The sequence below is a fragment of the Cyprinodon variegatus genome, unplaced genomic scaffold (assembly GCF_000732505.1).
Source record: "Cyprinodon variegatus isolate N-32 unplaced genomic scaffold, C_variegatus-1.0 Scaffold45, whole genome shotgun sequence".
In the NCBI taxonomy this organism is placed as follows: Eukaryota; Metazoa; Chordata; class Actinopteri; order Cyprinodontiformes; family Cyprinodontidae; genus Cyprinodon; species Cyprinodon variegatus.
Window position 1 is genome coordinate 162,710 of NW_015150498.1, and position 24,928 is coordinate 187,637.

The 24,928-nt window shown below is 37.0% G+C and overlaps 1 protein-coding gene across 1 annotated transcript in view; it reads left to right on the forward strand.

Moving 5' to 3' along the window:
* sema6b (sema domain, transmembrane domain (TM), and cytoplasmic domain, (semaphorin) 6B) overlaps positions 1-24,928 on the forward strand; it is a 195,888-nt gene that overhangs the window by 105,964 nt on the left and 64,996 nt on the right. The window contains exons 4-10 of the mRNA XM_015370359.1: positions 1,893-1,953; positions 2,079-2,141; positions 15,447-15,545; positions 18,703-18,793; positions 21,378-21,497; positions 22,013-22,101; positions 22,884-23,101. Coding sequence (XP_015225845.1) covers positions 1,893-1,953; positions 2,079-2,141; positions 15,447-15,545; positions 18,703-18,793; positions 21,378-21,497; positions 22,013-22,101; positions 22,884-23,101 — 741 coding nt within the window. The remainder of the gene's footprint in view (positions 1-1,892; positions 1,954-2,078; positions 2,142-15,446; positions 15,546-18,702; positions 18,794-21,377; positions 21,498-22,012; positions 22,102-22,883; positions 23,102-24,928) is intronic.

Consider the following 24,928-nt stretch of genomic DNA (forward strand, 5'->3'; position numbering starts at 1 on the left):
AAAAGGAGTATACATGACATTCCCAACTATGTTCAAAGAAAATTATTAAATAAAGATAAGTGAAGTTTTTTCCTTCTCCACTCTATGCTAGTATTTAACCCGACCCAGAGTGGGTGACTCATGTTATTGCTGGCCAGGCAGTATATTAAGCACTAGAAGTGCTCTTTGAGGCTGGATCTTTGAAGACCAATTATTTTCATTTGCAGTTAAAATAATATGTAACATTTTTTTGTACACATCTCTTTCTATTAAACATCACATACCTCTTAAAACTTTTAATAAAGAAATCATCTTAACGGTGACACTGCACAGTCCTTCAGCCTTACATATTTGAGTACTTCAGGACTCGCAAAACGTTTCTGTTCTTGCTTTAAATGTTCAGTTTTAATACCTTTTTTCTAACATTAACATAGTCCTGCATTCCCAAATCTCAAATATTTAACAACCTGATAGAAGTTGAGGTAGAAATTAAGACAAATGTATTAAAAAAATGATTCAAGCCATTTATTATCATAAGCTTTATTCACGGTGCTAACGCTGAGGCAGCCTCGATGAGATTAGGCTCGACTCGCTGCCCCACACTGTTTTCAGACTTTGACCTGTTAAGCGGGGGGGTGCACTAAGCCAATGCTTCTTCACCCCTGAGCTCTGCAAGGCTGACTAAGGGGGGTAATCTTCTAACAGAACAACAGGAAATGAAGATAAATTATTCAGGGGAAGAGTAATCAGATGGTACCTGCAGTCTCATTAAGCACTCACTTCTAACTTCTCCCTGTTAATAAAATCATCAGCAAATCCACATGTACTCTGCATATATGCTCTCATTTTGTAAAAGGATAGGCAGGCACTTGTGAACAAAGATAACCTCTCCCGCTGTCAGAGAAAAGGTTATACCAAGAGAGAAAATGCAGCAGAGATGAGGGACGGAGCTGGATGAGGGATGGGATCGATAGCGCAGCACTAACATGGCTATCAGAGATTTACAGATTAGACCATTCAGAGTGTGGCCCTGTGCTTAGCTGAACGCCTCACTTCTGATCCACCCCAATAGATAGGAGGGCCTTAATCAATATGCAAACCACAGCTTTTATCTGCCCGGCATAGCACTTGTTCAGCAGGCATTTCTCACAGGTACATCCAAGGTTGCCACACAATTATCTCCGGATTAAAAGTGCAATAAAGCGGTGTTTGGAGTTTTATGAATTTATTCATGGCGTTAGGTTTTTTTGGGCCATGTGTGGGAAGCATGTGAGGGTGTGAAAGCCTCAATGTAACCACTTGATTAAATCATTCATTAATTCAATTACTGGCTTTTCAGTTTGGCTGATAAGCCTGAGTTGGGAGGCTGAGCAGAAAATCCAAGGCAGTGAGTCAAGTTTAATGATCAGAGGCTAAAGTTGAGAGCAGAATGTGAGACTTTATGACAGAGAGGGGTGTCATTTGTCTTTTGATTGCTGACAAATCGAAGACCTTGTAAAGCTCTGATCTAAATATCTCTTTTGATACGTTTAATTTAATTAATAAATGTAACTTGTGGGCTTTGATGGTGCAAAAATACACCAAGCTTAGAAATATTATCTTTGTAAATTTGTATACATAGGAGCCTTACAGAGATATTCTTACCACGTCAATCTTTTTGACTTTTTGCTACACTGCAAACATGAACTTCTCAACACAGACTTTTGCAACAGATGGAAAGAGATACAGGTTTTTAAATAAAAGGGGAAGAAAGGGTGGGAGTCATTCTGTGAGTCTGTAATAAATTGCAATAACGTGCAACAGTAATTTTTCATAGTGTCCTTAATGCAGTAGTGTCCTTTGTGAAGCTGTTGATAACTCTGCACTGACTGGCACAGCTCAGTCACCTTCTCTCTCTTTGTCTCTCTGTACAGGGATGACCTTTTCCGAGTGGAGTTGGACAACAGTGCAGGGGATGAGATGTTTTACAGCAAAGTATGTCTCCTAGATAGACACACGTAGCATTTATAAAATTCCATAGAGACGTTATTTAAGTCTACAGAGACATGCACAAGTAACTTACCAGCTAGGATCATTTATGCCTGTTTTTTCATGTGCAGAAAAGAACCTGGGAGTCGAATAAAAATGACATTCGGATCTGCAGGATGAAGGGCAAACATGAGGTAAGACAGTTTCTTCATGCAGCTTAATCTTATATTTAAGGCCACAGAGGGAATTTGCAGTCAGTTGTTCTCATGTTTAACAAGTTCTGTATCATCTCCAAGTCAATTTTTGGTTCTGTTTTGATATGTTTTTTGATTCGTGATAAATATTAGGACTGAATGCATCAGTCCGGCTTTTTTTTTTCTTTGCTACTAAGTTGGTTTAAGGTTATTATGCCATAGCAAAAATGATAGGATTTAACAGTATTTGCTTTAAAAAGTGTGAACAGAAACATATTGATAAGCTAAGTGCTTTTATGTGAACCAAAAAGCAGCAGATAATTATATAAAATAATTAAAATAAAATATTTTATTTTTGTATTCATTCTAGAAGATACACAAGCATGTTTATTGTAAAGAAAATAAACTACCACTATGGTTATTTATAGAGTTATGAGTTATACATTAATATGATTCTGTCTGGCTAAATAATCAGGCTATCTGACGTAGTAGTCTGCATGTTGCAAGCTTCTACTCTTCAGTTAAAAAATGGTACAAATGTGTGTTTCTGCCACTTTCACTTTATTCATTTAGACAGGTTGAATGAGTTTTTTTTTAAACTAGTAATATATTGGTTATTTGTTTTCTTGTACAGAAACTGAATGAGGGCAGTAGTTTGCTTTAAGTTTGCTGGATGTCAGTGCAGAGTAAAAAGTGCAGGAGGGGCGCACTTACACTGACACTTTCTTCGCTGATTTAATGTAAAGAGCTTTACCTTCCAGGAAAAAAAAAAAACATGATAGAAAATCCTTTAACAGTTTTAAAAGCCTAACTTTCTAACTGACATTGTTACTAGAGAATGGTCTATATCTACCTGAGAAATAGGTTTTTTAGAATAAAATTCAATTTTCTGAGATGATAATGGACATAAATAAAAAGAAATAAAATCTATTCTGTTTGGAGGACATGCTTTTTTGCAGAAGGCAGTTCTGCAAAAAAAAATAGATAACAGAAAATATGGAAAAACTTGCAAGCATTTAATTTAGTTGTTTATTCGAACTTGGCATGCCACTCAGTGAGCTGTTTCATTGTTTCAGCTGGGCTGTAATTTGTTAATTATTGTCTTTCACTACAATAAGGCAAGGTTTTGTAGCACAGAATCAGCTTTCCTGTCGTTTCTTTGTTTGATAAAGAAAGACAAAGAATTAGATCTCCATGCTTAAAACTTATCCCTCCATCATGGGTTAACACTGTGGTCTGTGTCCTCACTAAAAGTACGTGGGTGTCACAAAAAAAAACAGCGTGGCGAGGAAGAGATGGGGTGATATGTCCCAACAGCAGCCAGCAGCCCACGCCTGAATACCTCTTATATTTCCAACACTCATATACCGAGCTGCTGTCTGCCACACATAAACAGCACATATTAGGCTTATGTGTGTGAGTGGTTTTATGCGCCGGATGATGGATGTGATTGAAGGGGGCCACATGAGCTGTGCCCCCTAAGGCACCGGGAAAAAAATGACTTATTTAACACAGCGAGAGAACACCTGACATTGAATCTGTGTGAGACAGAGCCACAATGGAGGATCGAGGGACTGAGACAAAAAGCTGAGGCTCAGAGGAGGGAGGAGGCAGGGAGTGTGTGAGTCCCTGCTGGCCGACCCTGAGGAGGGCTGTGGGGCTGTCGGAGATATGAAAGGTCTTCTTGCCCCTAATGACTGTGCTGCCTGCTAATGCCGTGAGTCACACAGCAACGCGGGCAAGATAAGAACAGTGCCAGGTCCTTTCAGCCAGCTCTCTGAGGGCTCCGATGCTTTTCAATGGAGATCCTAACCAGTAGAAATGCATACAGATTTATGTAGACCTTTAGACTTTAAGGTCAACATTTTCCACAAAAAGCTGTTCTTATTTTAAACACTTCTTGCATTTGGTAAATAGTCAAGAGATATCCACATTTTAAAGCACGGTCTTAAACAATCTAAAAGATATATTTGGATTGATGGACTTGAAAACATATATTTGGTCATGCAACAGAACTTTATATTAGCTCTTCTTATAAAAAAGTAAATTTCTTAAAGTTCTCTTGTCACTGAGCCGTTATTTTTAGTTTTGCTGAAGAAAGTAGGACATTATTATCAATTTTTGGCAAAGACTTACAAAACTACTTTTAACTTTTGAATACAGGCTGAAAAATAATTAGGTGCATAAATTAACACTTCAATCAAAATGAATTTTTCACATCCTTAGTTTCCTTTTTCAGAAAGTCTTTAAAAGGTGTTTGGTAATAAGGCATTAGTAATTAATTAGCTCTTCTAAAGTCAGCATTTTTAGACGGTGTTTGAAAAAAAAATCGACATATTTTTTCCAATTTAAAGATAGTATCGGCTTTGTGACTACAGTAACATGTGGATATAAATATACCACCGTAAGATAATTCATTTATAGCGGCACAGTAAAAAAATAGGACTCAAAAATCCAACATGAATCCATCACCATGGCGCTGCAGAAAGAGTTGTGGAATCTGTCCTCAATGGTGACTCTTCACAAAGAAGATGAGTTTTTTTCTAGAAGCCTTTCAGTTTGCAGCAGCTGCTCACTTCCAGATAAAGACACAGTTGGATTTGACCTCATGCTCCTTAATGCAAACGATTTCATCTCATAATTGAGCAGAACATGGTAATGAGGTTTTTCTCTTAATAGGTTCCTGCAAAACAATTTGCAAAATCTAACATTTATATTCATACCTCACCTTTTCTGAAAAGGATTTTAAACCTGATTGTAGTCTCTGGTTTAAAATGAGAGAAGCATCTCTATGAACATAATGTAACGCTGTAAAAGAAGTGTTAATTGTGGAAAAAATATACATTTTGCATCTACACTTGAATAGAACGTTTTTATTATATACAGCAATCGAACAAACCATTCTAGTTTTGACTAACATTTTTTTTGCATGTTTCCACTGATAATTTGATATATGAATTTGGAAAGCATCATCATCAATGCTCTAATTTTTGGCTTGTTTCACAAATTTTCTATGAAATTCAGTGAAGATTTATATTTTTTGCTTACCCTTCAGTTAGAATATGCATGTTGGACAAATATTACCCTGAACACAAATCTATTTAAGCTCTCTGTATATCTCAACCCTTTTATTATTCTTATTTTCGATGTTTTGATGGAATCACTGCTACCTCCCCCACTGTGTTACTGTCTTGCTTTTGTCCTGCACCACAATGTCTCATCGGTTACTGATCATCTGTTGTCTTTTCGGAGCTGGAAGTCCCACAGGATGTTAACCCTGTAATTTCCATGGCCTCTCGCTGGTGCCTCCCACTTAGACTGAGGGAATTCAAGGCCATGATAAACACAGATGTACGCTCTTCCAGCTTCTTTGTTTTGCAGTATCATCCAACCAGCTTTAATGTGCCGGACTGTCTCAGGGGCATCTTTGCACAGTCAGCAGCACCTATATTATCCGTTGCCTGTATCTTAGTTTTACCACAGGGTCCTTGACTTCAAATGTTTATCATGTGAGCTTTAAAGATCCCATGTAAATAATATAATGGTTTAAACATTACAACAGAATGCACAAGATTTATATTTGTCAATACCCAAGCATAATATACTAACACTTTAGGTATTCATAAAATGTAAAAATATTATGCTCTCTGGACCACTGAAAGCTGTAGCTGTTAGTTATGCCTATACAACGCCTCTGTGTTGCATTATGTGAAACTCACTGAAGTGAGGCAAAACAGATAGGAGTTGCTATTGCACAACAGATGGGGAAACATAGCAAAATTTAACTGGTTTCAGGGCGATACATTTAAATAAGTTTAAATAATAAGCAGGGAATAGGATTTTATCTTGTGGCAGCTATCTTATGCCTCTCAATTACTTAACATGTATTTTTGCGGGATAAAAGTACTGCAATAAATGTATGGTTTAACAAAAATATTTCAATAAACCAATATTAAAAGGTTTTGTTTGAAAAATTATACAAAAATGACCATTTGTACAGTTTTTATGTTATCTTTGTGTAAATTTTTTTACTTTATGCTCTGTTCTATTATATTCAGTTTTGTGATGGTAAAACTTCTCTAATAGGTTCATCATTCCCTTAGAGATTAAATTAAATGTTTTATTTATAAAAGAAAATATAGTAGTCGATTTCTAATTAAATCCCTCCATGCATACTTCCTGAATCGTTTTATAATTATTGTAAGCAATATTAACAAAGTATTTATGCTGGTATGTATACCCATGGTATTCTGTTTCTTTCTGTCCATCCTAAACAAATATGAATTCGATTTTTCTCCCAGATTTAACACCGTCTTTCTTTCTTTTTTTCCCTCCTCCTTTTCACCCTCTGAACATATCCTGTTCTGCTTGGAGGAAGGCAGTGTCAGATGTGGTACACTTGCCACCCCAGAATTGGTTTTGTAATTAAATATTTCTGCTTGGCTGATCAGGAAGGACACCGTTTTCTGCCTTAATTAGGCTTAAAATTCAATATCCTAACTCCTGTGCTGTTTTTCTTGTGTTGACCAAAGGATTGTTGCTGCAACCAGAGTCACTTGCCATTCTTACAGATCCTCCCTTGTTGCCTCAATCTTCTGTATGTTTGGCCTTTTATTAGCCCTAGTTGTTACATCTTCTCTTTGCTTCCTTCTTTCCCTTCACTCCTATAAAACAAGATATAAAGCAGAATGGCTCTGTGCCAGTATCAGGCAGTGATGGTGGCCATTTGCATGCAAACAAAGTCATGCACTTCTAAAGAGTGCTTGGGCATTGCTATGACCAGCACTTAGCAAGATTGTTTAATCAATATTGCCTTGATCATGCTCTTGGGTTTTAAATCATCCAACCAAAGCACCTTTTGCTAGCTTGAGCATGAAAACAAAATCTCCCTCCTGGATGTTTGCTTGGTGCTAAATGATAAATATGAAACCACACCTAGCTCATGTAGTGATTATTCTTTCAACTCACATGGAGCTTCATTTTTGACAAACATGTCATGGGCACTCTACCAGTTTATTTTTAATATCCAGTTACCTTTAATTAAGTGATGTCCCCAGCACAAAAATATCAGTAAATTAAATTAAGCCATTTACTTTGGAAACAAGATGCTTGTGTAAACCAGATATTTGTGTTATCACTGTCTGACATTAAATAAGACTAAATAAATGATTCATGTTTTTTTTCCAGTCAAGACAGCAAAATGATCATACATTATCTGTGTTTAAAAAATGACACAATGGGTTTATTTTTAAGGCGTAATACACTCATTTCTCTGCCTCCTTGCGTTATACCAGGAAAAAAGCAGAAAGATCAGCCAGGATATCAGAATGAGAGTCATGAGCCCTCATCCTCTGATAAAGATTTGAGATCCCTAAATTACACAGAGTTCATTGTTCCATTCAATACGTGGAATAAACAAAAAAACACCATAAGAATCTACCGAGATAATAGCGGTTAAGGTAAGGTTAAGTTTCTAGAAATAGTGAAATGTGCATCTCAAACTAAATTAACACATTTTAAGGATACTGGCTGATTCATGTAAAAAAGTCTTGAGGCTCTTTCCCGCTGAAAATAGGTTAAACTGATATTTTCAAACCTGCTAACAATGTGCATTTGGCCCCTTTCCCAATGGCAAAAAAAAGCTCAGTTTAACCCTTCGCTGGCAAGCTGCGTGTCTGGTGACACCATCACGCTCGGTTAATGATGCTGTCTCTAGTGCAACAGAAATCAGGAGAGTAAACAATGGAGAGCAACATGTAAGGAAGCCAGGGTGTAGTAAGTGTGCTTTATTATTTCTCTCATTTATCTGTCCGAATACCTCTCAGCATTGCTTTGCAATGTGTATCGAATGTAAACAGAAGCACCCTGTGTTGACGTGTTTCACATAATTTAGCGAGTCAACCCGGCTCTGTTGTTCCCACAGCATGCCGATCAGAGCCGAGGCGTTTTTACCGCGGGTTGTTCGAGTCGTTTGACCCGGGTAGACATGTGTCAGTGAGCTGTTCCCACTGACACTAACAGCTAATTGCTCCTGGGTTTAAAGGGTTTTTCCCAGTGGGAAAGGGGTAACAGTTGAATAAGTCAGGCTCTGACTGTAGATGGATCTTTGCAGGATTTGATATATTTTTATTTGAAGGCATTTCATGTTTTCTTCAGCAGTTTTTTTTTCCTAATCTGCTATTTATCCATCCCTGCATCTCAGTACAAGCAAAACTTTTAGAATAACCATTTTTGATACAGTATTGACAACTTTGGGATCAATTTACTTACAGAATTTTAAAGCCTTTCAGGTGTTATTATGTCCCAAAAAATTCTGTACATAAACCTTAAGACACAGTATGTAAAAGTTTGAAGATGTCACTGTTTATTTTAGATTTTAACTTTCTTAAACATGCTCTATTGGCTGCAGTTCATAATGACACCCTAAAATGATGATCAGTGCCTCTTCTTTCACTGCTTCCCTTTTGTAATGTGTGCAGAAAGCTGTTGTGCTCTCTTTAGAAATTGCTTTGAAATCCCTGGAAAGCTTGTCATCTCCAAGGCAGCTTATCTTGATCTAAAATCTCAGCGTGCTGTTTTGCAATAACACCACAATTACAGAAGTTTAAAAGAGCTTTGCCAAGGGCAAAGAGCGGCCTCGAATACTGATTTTTTTCTCTGTGATGGCCCATTATGGATGCCTCCAAGTCAAGAGAAACCAAAGCCACCTTTAGAGAAATTTAACAGGAGGATTCTTCATTGTGCGATACAGCCTCGAATGGACTGTGCTGGACAAAGGTTTTAAAGTAACTCCTGCTCATTTAACATAAATCGTGTCATTAACAATGTAGCACTGCATGCAACGTGGGAAACAGTTTTGTATATAGTTAGTGTTACGCTCTGAGATTAATACTTTGGTATATTTTGGATGTATACAGCTGTAAGACTGTCCCTGTTTGCCTTCTTACAGAACATTTGCTCATAAAGGTCTGGGTGGCATGTTTTACCTATAAAACATCTTGTAAATAAACAAACAGAAAAGCAGCTGAAAAAAACAAAAACTTGGCCGTTAACTTTCACATTTAGCACAAGAACTTTACAAAAATTCAGTTCTTGTATCAGATAAGCTTTACAATCAACTTGAAAAGAACAGCATAGAATAATATCCACCTGGTGGACTATGAAGGATTGGATTAAAAATAAATAACATGTTAAGGTAATTGTGCTAATTTCATAATATAATGTCATAGAAATAAGTATGAGGCAAATAAATTATATAATGGTGTTCTAGCTTTAAACTTGAGTTTAATGCTGGTTGTTTGACAGTTGAATCACATACCTGCTGCTATCTGCAACTATAGGTTTGGGTTAGAACATAATTTATTTATCTTTTAGTTCAAAGTTGGCCATTAAGCGAGAACTCTGATAGAAGAGATGTTTGGTCAGAAATACGTAGATTAGGATTTGGAGCTTTTGTAACACTAACAGCACGTTCTCTCTGTATTTTTGCTGTTTTTTTAATATATACAAAGCAGTTTATTTCTAACTGCATTGCTATTGTTAGTACATTTTCACATTTAATAGCAAGGAATGATTTGAAGAGAAATATAAAAAAATAAATGCTTTCTGGTAAAAATCAACATGTGAGAGAACTACTGCAGAATGACCTCTTCTGCTGAATGAGCAATTCACCCTTTTCATTTATATACAGTATGTGCCGTTTGATGCCATGATTCCTTTCATGTTTTTTATGTTTAGAGCTGGACCATATACTTCTTATCTCAAATCAGCATTTTTGTAATCAAATGCAAGTAGTTAGAAATCTTAATTTAGATATTAACCATGGGGATCAGATATAAGTGATTTTTGGTTCAATTGATTACATATCATCATCATGTTCAAAAAGCTGCAAAAAATGCAGTTTGGACCACTTGTAAATGTCTGATGTAATAGAAGGAAATAAATTGGTGAGGCCTAACTTTTTTATTTTTCGAGTTTTTAAGGCACTAGTGGCTCGTTTTTTTTACAAATAGTCTGACAGGAATGGGGGTATGAGAGAAGGCGAGAGACATGCGACAAAGGACCACAGGTCGGATTCGAACCCGGTTTGGCCACGTACATGGGTCCTGCACGACCGCCTAAAATTCAAAGATTGTTTTTTTTTTTCCTTTTATTCTCAGAATCAGCACAAAGTTTTCAAAGGGAGCTAAATAATTATTCACCTTAAAAGCGAGGGATATGAAGCCTCCTAATTTCTACACCTTTTCATCATGAGAAGTATTTCTAAAAGTCCCTTCTTTTAGTTGGCTGAGCGGGAGTGTGCAGAAACACATTTAGGACGTGCAGTAAGGCATATGAATTAGTCCGTGTTGTACTCAATACAATTTGATAAAATGGAGGTAAGCCAAGAGTTTTTCTTACATCTCATTCATATAAATGTAATCAAAAATGCCCATTTTAAAAATGTTGTACCAGAGATTTTTAAAATGGGCCTTTTGTGTGTAGATTTATACTCACTTACACTCACTGTAGCAGAGCAGGGTACAGCGTTTGGAGTTTTTTGGAGGTTCTAAAGCATTGAAAAGCTGACCTAACATATTTTCTTGAGGTTGTATAAATCTTCATATGACCACAATAAGATAGATGCATGTGTTGAAGAGGGAATTTGGCTAAGATGATCTCATTAAAGGACTAGCAGACCCACCTGGAAAACTTTCTTTCTTCAGAATATTTCTTTTCTTTACTTATCCTCAGAACTGCATTACTTCCCTGGTTCTCCCTTCTTACTCCCCTCCTTGTCACTGATTGTTTGTTCGTGGCCTGTCATCAGTTCTGTCAGAATTACTGTCAAACCCCGAGAAGGGGTGCAGGATTAGCTATAACATGCTGTTTAAGACCACAGCACATGTAACAGCATTTCACTGCTAAATTAGTTGTGTTGTTAATGTATCCTCCACCCACATTTGTACAAACATAGACTCATGCTGTGTTCCCGCCACAGAGAGTCATATTGTTTTCAGTCAGAACTATGCATCAGGGAATATTTTTTCTCTAAATGACAGACCTGTCCTTAATGAGCAGAAAAGTGGGATTCAGAAAGGGCTTTGTTTGCATGTCTGTTGTGTATACGGAATGAGTGCATGTGTGTGGGAGACTTCTGGCTCATAGCAGCTCTTGGGAGAACAGCACTTGCCTTGAACATCAGGGGACCAGCCAGGCATGTAATGGAAACTTTGGAGATTTAGCTGCTCGCTAAAAACGACCCACCAACGTACTCCCTTATATTGCTCCCACTGTGCAGGGCATCATGATAACATTGGGATATTTTATTAGATTTCATCACATACAAACAAATCTGTTGTTTCTCCCTAAAGAGCAAAACACAGTAAGGTTTTACAGGGAAAAACGGTGCTGTAATTTAGTGACTCCCAAAGCAGGACCGCTTATTGCAGCCGGAGGTTAAACATATAAAGATCTTTTCTTTCTCATCGTTAGAACAGTCATTAAGTCTCCGCTTTGGTCAAATGAAAAGATGTTTATCATCTAACAGCAAAAGGTTGAATTCCTGACAATAGACGAGAAGCAGATGCCGAAGTTGGAGCCTCCTGAGTGCTTTAGTGGTGAATCTCAACTGCAGGTTGTTTGGAGACAATGTGTTGTAGCAACAGAGAATGCGTTGTCACAGTTGTGTGTGTGCCAGCCGCGTTTATATCCCCATAAATGCTTTTTGGATTAGTCTATTCTGCGTGTGAGTTAAAGAGAGATGACTTTGCTGGGAATTTCACTTCCTGACGTAACAACAGTGTTCTGGTTAATATCAGAGCAAGGAGCTGATTTCAAACCTGTTGCTGTACCTGCTTAGTGTCTCTTTAATATTACTGCAGATTTGCATATCCAAACATATCGTTGCTTATGCATCACTTCTACACATCTTCCCTAACATTCATACTAAAGACCTGCTTCTGAATGGAAGCGAAAAAGTCTTTTAATCTACTCTCAGTTTCATCACATTATTTTCTGGTATTTGTTAAGATGACATGCCATTGACCTTTAAATGTATTCTGAAATTTATCTCAGTGGTCTTGGCTATAAATTTATATTTACAGTAAAACAATCACAAAAAACAATGCTTTAGTAATGAAACCCTCCCTTATCAAAAAGGCAATTTTACCACAGCAGTTGCAACAAGCATTATTGTCATTACAACAACACTGAATGTGTTTTCTGGAGTAAAAGTGACACTCCAAATCATACATAGAGAGTTTGCTGGGTTCATAAACAGAACTGATCAGAGTTTTTTAATATAGCTTCACGGGTTAGTTTTTTTTTTTTAAATAATAAGATGTTTTTCTACAGTAAAGATGAACAATACTAGGGGCTATAAATAAATAACTATAGGAACATTTGAATTACAATCAAAACACATGCATTAGATATTGTTTGTTATTGAATATTTAATCAAATAAGCACAAATAAAAGAAAAGTAGATTTTATAGTAGTCAATTTCTAAAAGTTAGAAATAAATGTTTGTATGTTAAATTTTATAACTTCTGGGGTAGTGTGTTTAATGAAATCGTTAAAACNGACACTCCAAATCATACATAGAGAGTTTGCTGGGTTCATAAACAGAACTGATCAGAGTTTTTTAATATAGCTTCACGGGTTAGTTTTTTTTTTTTAAATAATAAGATGTTTTTCTACAGTAAAGATGAACAATACTAGGGGCTATAAATAAATAACTATAGGAACATTTGAATTACAATCAAAACACATGCATTAGATATTGTTTGTTATTGAATATTTAATCAAATAAGCACAAATAAAAGAAAAGTAGATTTTATAGTAGTCAATTTCTAAAAGTTAGAAATAAATGTTTGTATGTTAAATTTTATAACTTCTGGGGTAGTGTGTTTAATGAAATTGTTAAAACTGACCCTCTGGCTTTTCACATTGATGTATTTATGTATTAATATTATTTGTTTGAATTATGATAAAAGGTTTGGAAATCCCACTAGCTGCTGTTTAGGACACGGGGAGCTTGGCTACACAGAGGAGATTGACATGGAGAAGGTTTTGCAGTTGTTTGAGCCTTGGGAAGCATTGCCAGCCTGCACAGGTGGCGTTTTGTCTGGATTTTGCGAAGGGAGCGAGTTTACAAAACAAGAGGGAAATGCAGAGGAGAGAAGAGTCGACGGGACTGGCAGCCCTTGGATTCATATGTACTTGTTTAAATCAGTGACTCACTGTTTGATCCCGTATAACTGGTTTGTGATTTTCTGTGAAGAGGCTGATAAAGCTTTAATTCAGTGTGCACAATTAGGCTTTGAATAAGGACTCCTACGTGGAACCACAGAATAACTTCCTGGTTTATTTAAATTTGGGTAAATTGATGCATCACGTGTGCAGCTCTGCATACATTCTAATGAATATGCTAAAGTGGGAATGGCAATCAGAGCTTAATTGTTGATGCTACAAAGGCTCTAAGTGTTGTTTTTATCCTGGAGTCTGGAAACCTTCCATTTCATTTGTACAATCAGTGCCAAATGAAGACATTTGTGCAGTGGTCTTGGTCTTCTTTGTATTCATGTCCCTCTCTGAGATCTTGGCAGCTGAAACGGGTTGTTATTAGGAGTTCTTCATCTGACTTTGTTATTACAGATCAGACCAAGCTGACAACCCAACAACAAACAGCATGCAAAAGGTCCTCAATGTGAGCTTGCATCTGTGCTCTGATAAACATCACAAGATGAGCTACAGGCACCATATGAAGCACTTGCTGCATGCATGTGCTAGGCTTCCCCACAAATAACCCTCCACTGCCTCGACTCTGTTTGTCACATAGTAATGTGGCAATATGTGATTATAACAGCTAAAACTTGACACACCCTGAAACACCCCTGCACAGAAGCCCTGAGACCTCACAGATGAAAAAAAAAACACTTCCTTCTTTCCTGTGTCGGGTTTGTCGGTGAAAAACGAGAACCCTGCAGGGAGGAAAGTGGGAAAGCGGAGGGGGGAGGGGGGGAAGGGTGGAGCATCTGGAATAACATTCACTCGTCTCTCATATCATTGCTGTCTCTCTGATCCCTGTCTCACAGACACACTCACATTTTGCTTTGACATATCAGCTATCACCTCCTCTGCAGCCTCTGCTTCTGCCCCGCTGCTCTTTCAGATGACATCAGTGCAGGTGTTGGTCTTGAAGTAGACCCCATTTGGTGTTTTTGTATCTATGTGTGTGTCACTTCTGGTGCCATGCTGGCTGGGACGCTTGACATTTGGAGAAGGGGAATCGCTGGTTGTTGATTACCACTGTTGTATAATACATCAGTGGGGTAATCTCTAAATATGGAGATTTTGGAAGAGATGCAAGAACAAAGTCGCTCGTGAAAGAAAACAAAGGCGGCGAAAGTAAAACTTTTAGTGGCATTCATGTATTTATCCCTCTTTGATGGCACACAAGTAAAAAAAATTACACAGGTCTGCAGTGTTTCCACCCAAATTTGGTCTAATTCACTCTAAACCCACTATTCTATCTGTAAAATATGTCACACATGGTGGTGGCTGCATAATACTGTGGGGATCCTTTATTAATGTTGTTACAGGGAAGCTTGTTTGCGTTAATGTTAAGATTGATGGAGCCAAACAAAAAATAGTTAAAAGAAAACCTGTTAGCAGTTGAACTAATAATAATGCTTAATTGGAGAATGGAAATAAATAGAATGAAGCATAGGGATGAAAAGTGGTCCCTATGTCCTCCAGCAGCTTATAGCAACAATAGCTATATTGATGATATAAGCTGAATCACTCTAAGTTTTATCAAAAAAAGCGTTTTTTGGCCTATATTCATGGCTGCGTGTCAAAGTGGGGGGAATCACCTCTTATCTGATGCATTACAAACATAAAAGCTACCAATTTTAAAGAACAAATACCTAACAAGGATTCTGAGACACAGCTCCATTTGGTCACACAGATGGTTGCTGCCTCTTGTTAGATGTAGCCTTAAGTCTGTTGTTTGTTTAGAAAATCCAGAAACTGGATTGAATTACAGTCTGTCAATCAAAATAAAGCTGCCTACGTGTGCATGTCTATAGCAGGTACTTAAAGTCTCTGCAGGCTTCCTTTAGTTTGTGTCAATATGATTGACAGTGTTAATGGTGTAATAATTCCTCACATCAGGCAGTTAAAAAGCTTCATTTCACAGTGTTTTGGATAATCAGTCTTGTTTGTTTTTTCTTTTTTTTTCTTTTGGCCCTTTTCACTTGCCTTTCTTTACTCCTGCTGCACATTAATCTTTCCCTCTCTTTGTCTTTTTCATTCCTGCAGGATGAATGCCGCAACTTTATCAAGGTGCTGCTCAGCAGACAGGGGGGCCTGTTTTTGTGTGGCACCAACGCCTTTAACCCGCTCTGTGCCAACTACACAGTAAGCAACAACCTCTCATCTGCCAGTTCTTCAGTTACCTTTGCAGACCTTTTTGTGGTTCAGCCAACAGCACATTCATCCATACAAATGCTTTAACATAGTTTATAAATGGCTGATCATTTGTTTTCCCAATCAGAGATCTTTATTTAGCCTTGCAATTAGTATATCTACTTGGGTGAAGACTTACTGATTGATTTGGGTTGTTTGTTTGGCTCTCAAAGCAATGCTGACTTCCTCCTCAGTATCCTCCTAGGTTATTTATCCTTTCTGTCTGGCAGTTTTAGTTCCTTGCCCCTCAGTGAAACAAATCTTGTTTTTCTCAGTGGTTAAACCTTCTGGTCTGCTGAGCTAAAGAGTCAAAGACAGAAAATCAAGAAGGACAAAAAGAGGGGTGAACGGTCAAGGAGGGTAGAATGAGAGAAAAAGGCTGGAGACATGACTTGTTTACCTAGTTTGATATTAAGTTATTGTTCGGCTTGCGTTAAAGAAATTTCACCAGTTCCAGATCAAGGGCCTTGTTAAAGTATTCAGACCCTATGAACCTGTTTATATTTCGTCAACTTAGTACTACAAACCTTATTGATCTGATAAAACCACTTTTGCCATTACCTCTTCAGGTCTTCCATAGCATATTTTGACTAACTTTGAATATCTAAAGAATGACATTGTTGTACATACTTCTTAGCAGAATACCTTAAGATGAGTCAGAGCCAAAGCAGGGTGTCTCTGAACCTGATATTTCCATGTTTTGCCTTGCAGAGGCTTAGAGGCTTTCTTGCAGGTTTCTCTTGTTACCCCCACCCTATTTACTATTAAACAGCTTTTCTGAAACTGCTTAATAGCTTAATTGTAACATGTTCTCCCACCTGAAGCGTGAATCTTTGCTCAGTTATAATTGAACTATTTGCTGCCTCTCAGATTAATACTCCACTTGCTTGTCTGGTTTTGGTTGACTTCCATGTTCTGTTAGGTTTGTAGGACTTGAGTACTTTCATTTGATGGACTGAGCAGTGCTTTGTGAGCTTGCTATATTGCATTATGAACCAGCACTGCTTGAACTGTTCTAAAACTTTATTGCTGACCTACCTGCTGGGGTCTTTAAGGAGATTTTTATTGGCCACTATTCTTGAGAAATCATCTGAGACCAAAGAGAAGAACAGCGTTTAGAGTTAGATCAAAATGCAGCCAAAGTAGTCTATTTTTGCTGTTTAGGATCCTTCTAAAGGCACGTGGTTAAACACGATGTTCTTACATTTCTCAGTGTAAAGTAAAAACACATTTTTAAACAATTTTTAGATTTTGGCTTGATACATTTTTTTTTTTACTTGAAAGTTATGTACTGCTTTTTTTTTACCATATCAGTTTAGAATACTAACAAAGACATGAAAGTTTTTGATTATATTGTCTGCTGCCTGCAGTTACAGTAAGTCCCAAAAACTGCGTTGCACATTTACAAATTTGAGCACACAATAGACAGGCTTGCAATGTTCCCAAACATTTGCCCAATACAAGGCTACAGTAATGCACACTTAACTCTGACAAACTGTGCATCCATGTCTGCGTTTGTGTCTGGATGACGTGTAAAACCTGCTCTTTGCTCATCTCATCCTGTCTGCTAAGTTAAAACATTTTTTGTCTTACTTTTAGGACTTTATTTCTTCCAGCTCACGTGAGGTGATGCAAAACCCTTTTTTTAAAAAAAACCAAATGAAACCCTTTAATTATTCTCAGAATACTATTGCATATTGTTTATTTTTTGATAAAGACCTGGATGAAAAGGCACACAAAACCATAAATATTTCTCTTTTATATTTCCTCCATTTGTATCTGTTCAAATAAAATTTACACTTTTCCTGTTTTCTTTATTTCCATTGAATATTTAAACATTTATGATTATATATTTTTTAAAGTACGTTCTGGATTGTCATGCCATTATGAGGCAGTCTGGAAGGTTTGTTCTGTAATTTTTATATCAAGGCCCTACAAGATAATTAAAGGAAATAAGTTGATGTCATCATTGTTAATTAAGAGTTAAAATAACTTTTACTGTAATCTTTTCCATGTCTTTCTTCAACAAAGAGTTGTTAAATAGAACAATCATAATATACTAGGTGTGAAAACATTCTAGGGGTTTGAACACATTTGCAAGGTACTATAAAAAAGAAGATAAGACCCAAGGTGTAAAGCAACAAGTCAAAATGTCAACCCACCACGATTCAGTCAATTATCTCACTTTTTTTCAGAGAATGACCCCACAGATTGTCCCTAAAAAAAATCTAAGAATCTTAAGGTTTGTTCCCATCAAGTTGCCTCACCTGAATCCTCCTCCACACAGCCTGCTCCAGCTTCCCAGGCGATCTCTGTCTCACTCAATTACAGTAACAATCCAAGATTTGCTGAAGGGAGGCAAAACAATACCCATAAATATTAATATTTGGGTTCAGCTTATTTCACATCATTTTGCAGAGATTTTAAAGGAATGCAGGCAGTCAAGTAAGAGCGAGAAAAACAGAACGAGAAATGGAAAAAACATTCCACCATCAAAGATTAGATTAGATGAGTGTTATTTCCACTCTCTCACATTTCAGACTTAGTGCAACAGTGGAACTTAGAAACAAACCTGGCCCATTATCTGTCAGGCACTAACGATGCCATACAACACCTGTCTCTGCCTGATAGGCTGTCTGTTTCTCAGGGGACTAGTTAGAAATGCAAGCTGCTCTTTTATTTATAGCTCAGTTTTAATGAAATGACATTTATAAATGATTTTTGCTCTTGACTGTGGATTGGAGGTACTGAAAGTTATGTTTTCTGCAGAATCAGTTTAAATTGTGTTTTGAATCTACCTGATAAATATACATCTGCTGTAACCCAAGCAGGAATTTCAGTGTATAGATGCAGGATGGTGTAAATATGGCCTAAAATGTGTTTGAATTATTAACAAGACTCCATGTGGGTGTTTGAGTGTGGGGGTTGGTCTCTTAGTTATGTATGAGAATGCGACTCTCTTATTGCCTAATTGCCACCACTGAATCATTAGTTAGCTCTCTCAGTAACAGTCTAATTGCCATTCTCTGGTGGCTTTTTTCCCCACTATGCTGCTATAGATGCATTTCTATTGTTTAGAGCGTGTTGATTGAAGTTTGTTTGTTTACAGGGTGATACTCTGGAGATGATAGGAGACCCGGTCAATGGAATGGCGAGGTGCCCTTATGACCCTAAACACGCCAATGTTGCTCTGTTTGCTGGTAAGACACTCCTTCCAGGCTCTACACTTCTCTTTTGAGTCTGGATCCCACAGAGCTGTCACAAAGATGGAAAAACCGAAGAATAACACAGGTCCTCTATAAAACCTGAAATTTGTCACTATAATATGCCACATTAGTTCAACTTCAATTAGTTTTCTGCAGTTTGCTTGTTTATTTCACTTCACTGATAATGTAATCAACAGCTCTGTGCAGATGAACTGCAGAGAGCCATTATGGAACAGCCATCATTTTTTTTTTTATTGCAGTAATATTTCAGTCTCGTCAGCTGCCATGTTTATGATAACAAACATTTTGCTTTATTGTTTGTCATTATAATGGTATAAATTAGTTGAGACAGCCATCGTTTGTCTCTGCAGATGGTTGAGTAGATGATGCTCTGATATTCAAACTGTTTAAATGTAAAAATTAATCTGTCAGCATTTTCATCTTAATTACAGATATTTACTTTTCATGTTGTAAATTTTTTTTCAGCTAAAGTTTGTGGAGCACAAAACAGGTATAGGGTCAGCAAACGTGTCAGCAAAATGTATATTGAAAGTCATCCTAATTCACTGCATGCTAAAATATCCTTTATTCTGCAGGCTTTTGCAGAAGTTCTTTAAACAGTGGAGAAGCTAGAAAATAGGCTCAGTAAACACCTGCCAAAATTACGGTAGATGCAAAAAAATCAACAAATTTTCACTGGTTCAGTGTGCAAACTATTATTTATTAGGCTTCCAAAGAACATTATTCCAGAACTCCTTGTTGTTCTCTCTGCAACTTTCATTCTGATGTTTACTTTTGGAAAACAGCAGTTTCCTCTTTCTGAAACTCTTTATGAAAGTTAAATCTGTCAAGTCATATTCTTTACACTTTTTAATCAGCAGTAAAATGAGCCTGCTATGTGTTCTATGTTAACACTTTTGAAGAGTTTTTCTTTAGCATCTTGCCATCTGCTTTTGTTGCAAGCTTGTTAGGAAGAAAGCATGTCGGAGCTTTGGAAGATGTTCTAAATGTCTGCAACTTGAAAAAGTCTTTCTATAGAGTTGCAGGTCTGATTTCCATTTTTTGTACGACCGCTGTAAATGACAAATCAGACTCATAAGCTGTCACAGTCTTTGACTCGACATGTCTTACCTCATTAGTGAGGACCAGACCAAACTATGAAATACAGTTGTCTGAGGGTCAGAATCTAGATTCTAATGATATTTTTTATCACATGCACCTATAATCATATGATTACAGATCTCTTCCTCAGTCATAACTGTTTGGTTATATCATTTTATGGTATGGTTAAAAATTGAATAAATATTGTCATACATTCAAATATGTTCTAAAAACTTACTGGAAAAACTTACAAAAATCCACACAGTCTCTGAAATTTTTGTTAAAAAAAAAAACTTTTACCTGCAAGGTCGAATTTTAGAAAAAAATGTTCAATCATTTTTACTGTATACACACTCTGTCCTAAATCTGAAACCTGGTTGAATTCTTAATCCAATGGCTAATAAGGCCTTTCAAAATCAGGTTTTATTTTTTTGTTTTGGGCTCGTTCATGCATGGTTGTTGGGCTTCTTTAGAAATTCAGAAAATTTGTGTCAGAACAGATGGAAAAAAAAACATGTACGTACTTAAGTTTGACTAAAACATCTGAATTCTTCCCATTGTGCAGCTTCCCTGTTTTGTACATTTGCAGTCCATTTTTTATTTTTTTTTCATAACTTGACCTTTTCACTGACTAAAAAGAGCAGTCTGCCATGGACAGTTTCCTGCAGAAAATGCATTGGTTTCTGCATACCTTTAGAAAATGTCATTTCTAACTCAATCCCTAGTTGATTTAAAGTAATAACCTAGTCATCTGTAAGGAAATATGGTTATGTGACTGAAAGATAACTGATACTGTAGGCAGAGGTCACTCTGAGCTATTTTGACATGCTTATTTCGTCATTATTTCGATAGTTTCGTGTGATCAAAACAAACTGATATTGTATTACACTTGTATAAACTGTGCCAAATAAGGGTTGAAGTTGACCAAAATAGGTTTTTAACCTAAGCAACATTTACACAAAGCAGTCCCAAATAATTCCTGTATGAAAATGTAGGCAAAGCTGAATTTTGTAATGCAGTTTGTATTTTGGAACTTGAAAAGTTGAATAGCCTCATACTGTAACAATCAAACCTCTCCAACTCACCTGGAAAACATGGGTTGGAGAGGTATAATGCTGTCCTGTTAATTTTGCAGGAAGTGACAAAGATTATATCTGACAATTTGAAGCAAAGAGAGAAATGTCTTTAATGAAATTTAACACATAATAAAGTGCTATAAAGACTGTCTCAAGCTGTTCATGTCAGTGGTTTTACTACAGGCTTGATTGTCCTTTAGACAATATTTGACTAAAATGAAAATGAAACACCCAAATATGTCAGATTTCCAATAAACTCAAAAATAAAATAAAAATCAAAGCCAAGAGAAATATTTTCAGCCTGACCAGAAGTTCTCTCAATTCCTGCATCTTTTTTTGTCTATTGTTTCTTTTCTAGGTTGTGTAGCTCACCACTATATGTTTATGTTTATGTGTTTCAGAGGGGAATCTGTTTACAGCTACGGTGACAGACTTCCTGGCCATTGATGCGGTGATTTATCGTAGCCTTGGGGACATCCCCGCTCTACGCACCGTCAAGCACGACTCCAAGTGGTTCAGAGGTACCAGCAGACACCTTGTGTGTATGTGCGTGCTTGTCAAGATGTGCTTGTATGTTTGAGCTTCTAAGCGTATCCCTCCCCTGCTGCAGTGTGCCCTATGTTCAGAATCGCGCCCTCCTTCCCTGGCACAGTCACAGTTGAACTGGCTCAAATGCACACCCATGTTACTCAGCAGACTGATGGATGCGTCAGCAGCTAAGCTTTAACTCAGCTGGCTGATTGCTGGATACAAAAACCATCCGCAACTTTTGAAATATTACCTTTGATACATGTTTTAGAATGTCCAGAGTGAATTATTACCGAAAATCAGCATAAAAGTCTTTTCTCAGAAATGCCAGTGAGACATAATTCTCTTAGTATTTGCTGTGAAATCCCCCTTTCAGCATGTAATGAAATTAGGCCTACTGTATGCCACTGCCCTCGTGCTTCTCTACTGTTGTGGGAATTGATGTTGCAAATGGACATGTTTTGGATGCATACTTTCTCATGAAAATTCTCTCCCTCCACTAACACAGAGCCCTATTTTGTGAGTGCTGTGGAGTGGGGACCTCACATCTACTTCTTCTTCAGAGAGATAGCCATGGAGTTCAACTACTTGGAAAAGGTACAAAGAGAAATCAGATGGAAATATATGTCCTAATATATTTCATCCAGATGTATATTTCATGCAGAGAACCAAATGTCCTTTCAGCGCACCCTTGAAAAGGATCTCTGGGGAATATATGAATTTATTTTTTTTTAAACAAACATGAATGGAAATGCTAAACCAGCACTATTATTTGAATGTGAATATCACCTGTTTTACTTACAGCCACAATGACATTTCATTGTTTCGCTTGTTTTTAGGCAAATCTAAGCTAACAATACAAAACCTGCACCTGTGTAAACCTGAGAAAAGCTTAATTATAAAAGCTTAAATTAGTCTTCTCCTTGCTGAGCAGATAAAACATCTTCATTGGAGGAAATTTTTAATTTTTTTATTTTAAAGAATACTTTTAAAAAGCATGTGAGGTGCCAAATCTAATAAATTAGCTGGGAGAAGGGTATGCAAAAGTTTTTTTTTACTTTGACATGTTTGCAGAAAGCACAATAAATGTATGCTGAAACAGCATTGCTATTGTGTGTTCAAAAAGCAGTTTTGAGATTCACTGACATTTTCATGAATAATTGATGCTGATTTTAGCATTATAAAACAATAATCTGTCAAAACAGGGTTTCAGATCACAAATAACATGCAAATGACTCTTCACAGTGGAGCTGAAGGGAGCTTTTGAATGTCTCCTTTTGAGATAAAGCTCAAACTTTCTTCTCTTATCATTAGTGTTGAGGGTCTTATCTGTATTATAAAGACCTGTCATGAAGCTAGCTGTGGCCTGCCTTTCACAGGTGGTTGTGTCGCGCGTTGCCAGAGTGTGCAAACGCGATCAAGGTGGCTCGCAGCGCGTACTGGAGAAGCAGTGGACGTCTTTCCTTAAAGCCCGGCTCAACTGCTCCATACCTGGAGATTCTCACTTCTATTTTAACCTGCTGCACTCCACCAGCCCGATCATCAGGATGCACGGCAGGGACATCATCCTCGGCGTGTTCTCCACACCAGCAAACAGGTACATCACAACTATGTGCATGTGCGTGTTCTCTTTCAGACATGTACTCAAATTTCACTATTATTTAAAAACCTCTATTAATAATGAAAAGAATAATGTCCAGCAATTGTATCTCTCTCCACCTTGTTCACTAAAGACAGAAGAAAGTATCCTGAGCTATATCAGAGTCCTGAGCTATATCAGCTTAAGCTTCTGAGAGTTTGTCTGGCTGCCCCATCTTCCCAAATATGCTCTCATTGGGACCATTAATAAATGTACTACTAACCAAAAAATGTAAAACAAAATTAATAACATTCATCCCACAATTTATGTTAAATCGTTAGTTTATACTAGACAGAGGAGTCCAATTTTGTGTTTTATTACAACATTTCTCTTCAAATTGTAGATTTTTCCTGAGAGTTTTAGGTCATGTGAGTGACTGACACACAACTATGTCAAATCATTACACTAGCCTGGACAGACAGGCAATTTTAATCAAATTTTAGTGCATATATTTTTTTTATTGATTAACTTAAATAGAAAAAAATATGACTTATTTTCATTTCCCATTATAACAATATAATTTATTTAATTGTCAGTCCCTAGGCGAACCAAAGCCCAGTGAGAACGTGCCTCACATAACCTAAATATCAGCTTTCTTTGAATGAAAATGGACATTTATGCAGGAAATCCTGGAAAATTCTCTTTGAGATTCAAGAACAGCTGTATCCACATGAATAAAAAAAAAGAAAACTTCCTTCAGAGACTAAGGTAGACCCCCCCTGTATGTACATGTTGCCACATTCACATTTTAGTGAACTACTGCTGTTTGTTCCTTCTTCTACGAAGTCGAAAACAGCATGGCTTCCTACACACCAAGACGGGCTTGAGAAAAATCCAAGTGGCTGTTTGAGGGTGCGGAGGGGGTGTGGGTCGAGTACAAGTAATGTAAGTCCCACATAGTATGACATGTAGACTGTGGGAGATTTAGAGGCTCTAACACTACAAGCAGTAAACCAGAATAAAGCAGAGTAAGAAATAGGATGTGACAGAATGACATTAAAAGCATTATGATCTAAACACAGAGCTGTGCTTTAATTACAATAGTACTAATGCACACCAATATATTTATGTAGCCACATAGAGTCAATGCTTTGTTTTTATATTTATTTTTGCTTACCCCCCTGACTCCTTCTCCACAGTGTAAAATCCTTGTCATGCATTTTTAAGGATGCTACTCAAGGAACTTTATATGCTCGCTTGCTAAACCCAGTATGGCGTCTAAGTTCCTTACCTAGGATTTTTGTAAGGTCTCTTTCAGAAAAAAAAAAAAAAAAAAAAAGTAATGCTTTGTTTCCTTGGAAGGATAATTATTTTGGTTACAGGCCACTAAACTGAACAAGGCCTAATAATTACGTAGTTATGACACACAGTCAGGTAAATGGTAAAGAAAACAAAAATAAATAAATAAATACTCAAATAGCTCCGGAAGCCATGGTTACAAAAAAAAAGCAGCAAAGAGTTACTAGTATGTTTGGAGTTATCATAAAAATTAGGAAAATCTAACCTGCCAGCCAGTGTTGAGTTATATTTGGTTTATTTATTTTTGGTTTATTACAACACAAGCCAGCTCAGGCAGTTTACAGAGTCAGTGCAATTATATCATGCAAATAGATAGCTAAAAAGCGTCCTATAAAGAAACTCAACAGATGGCATCAAGTCATTGAATTCATCCCCTAATGTGCATGCAGTGGCAATGGACAACCACTTGCATTATGTATCGTTGATTATGCAACTATCCCTCATACCAAGAATGCATGTAGTGACATTTGGAAGGAACAGTTGCCT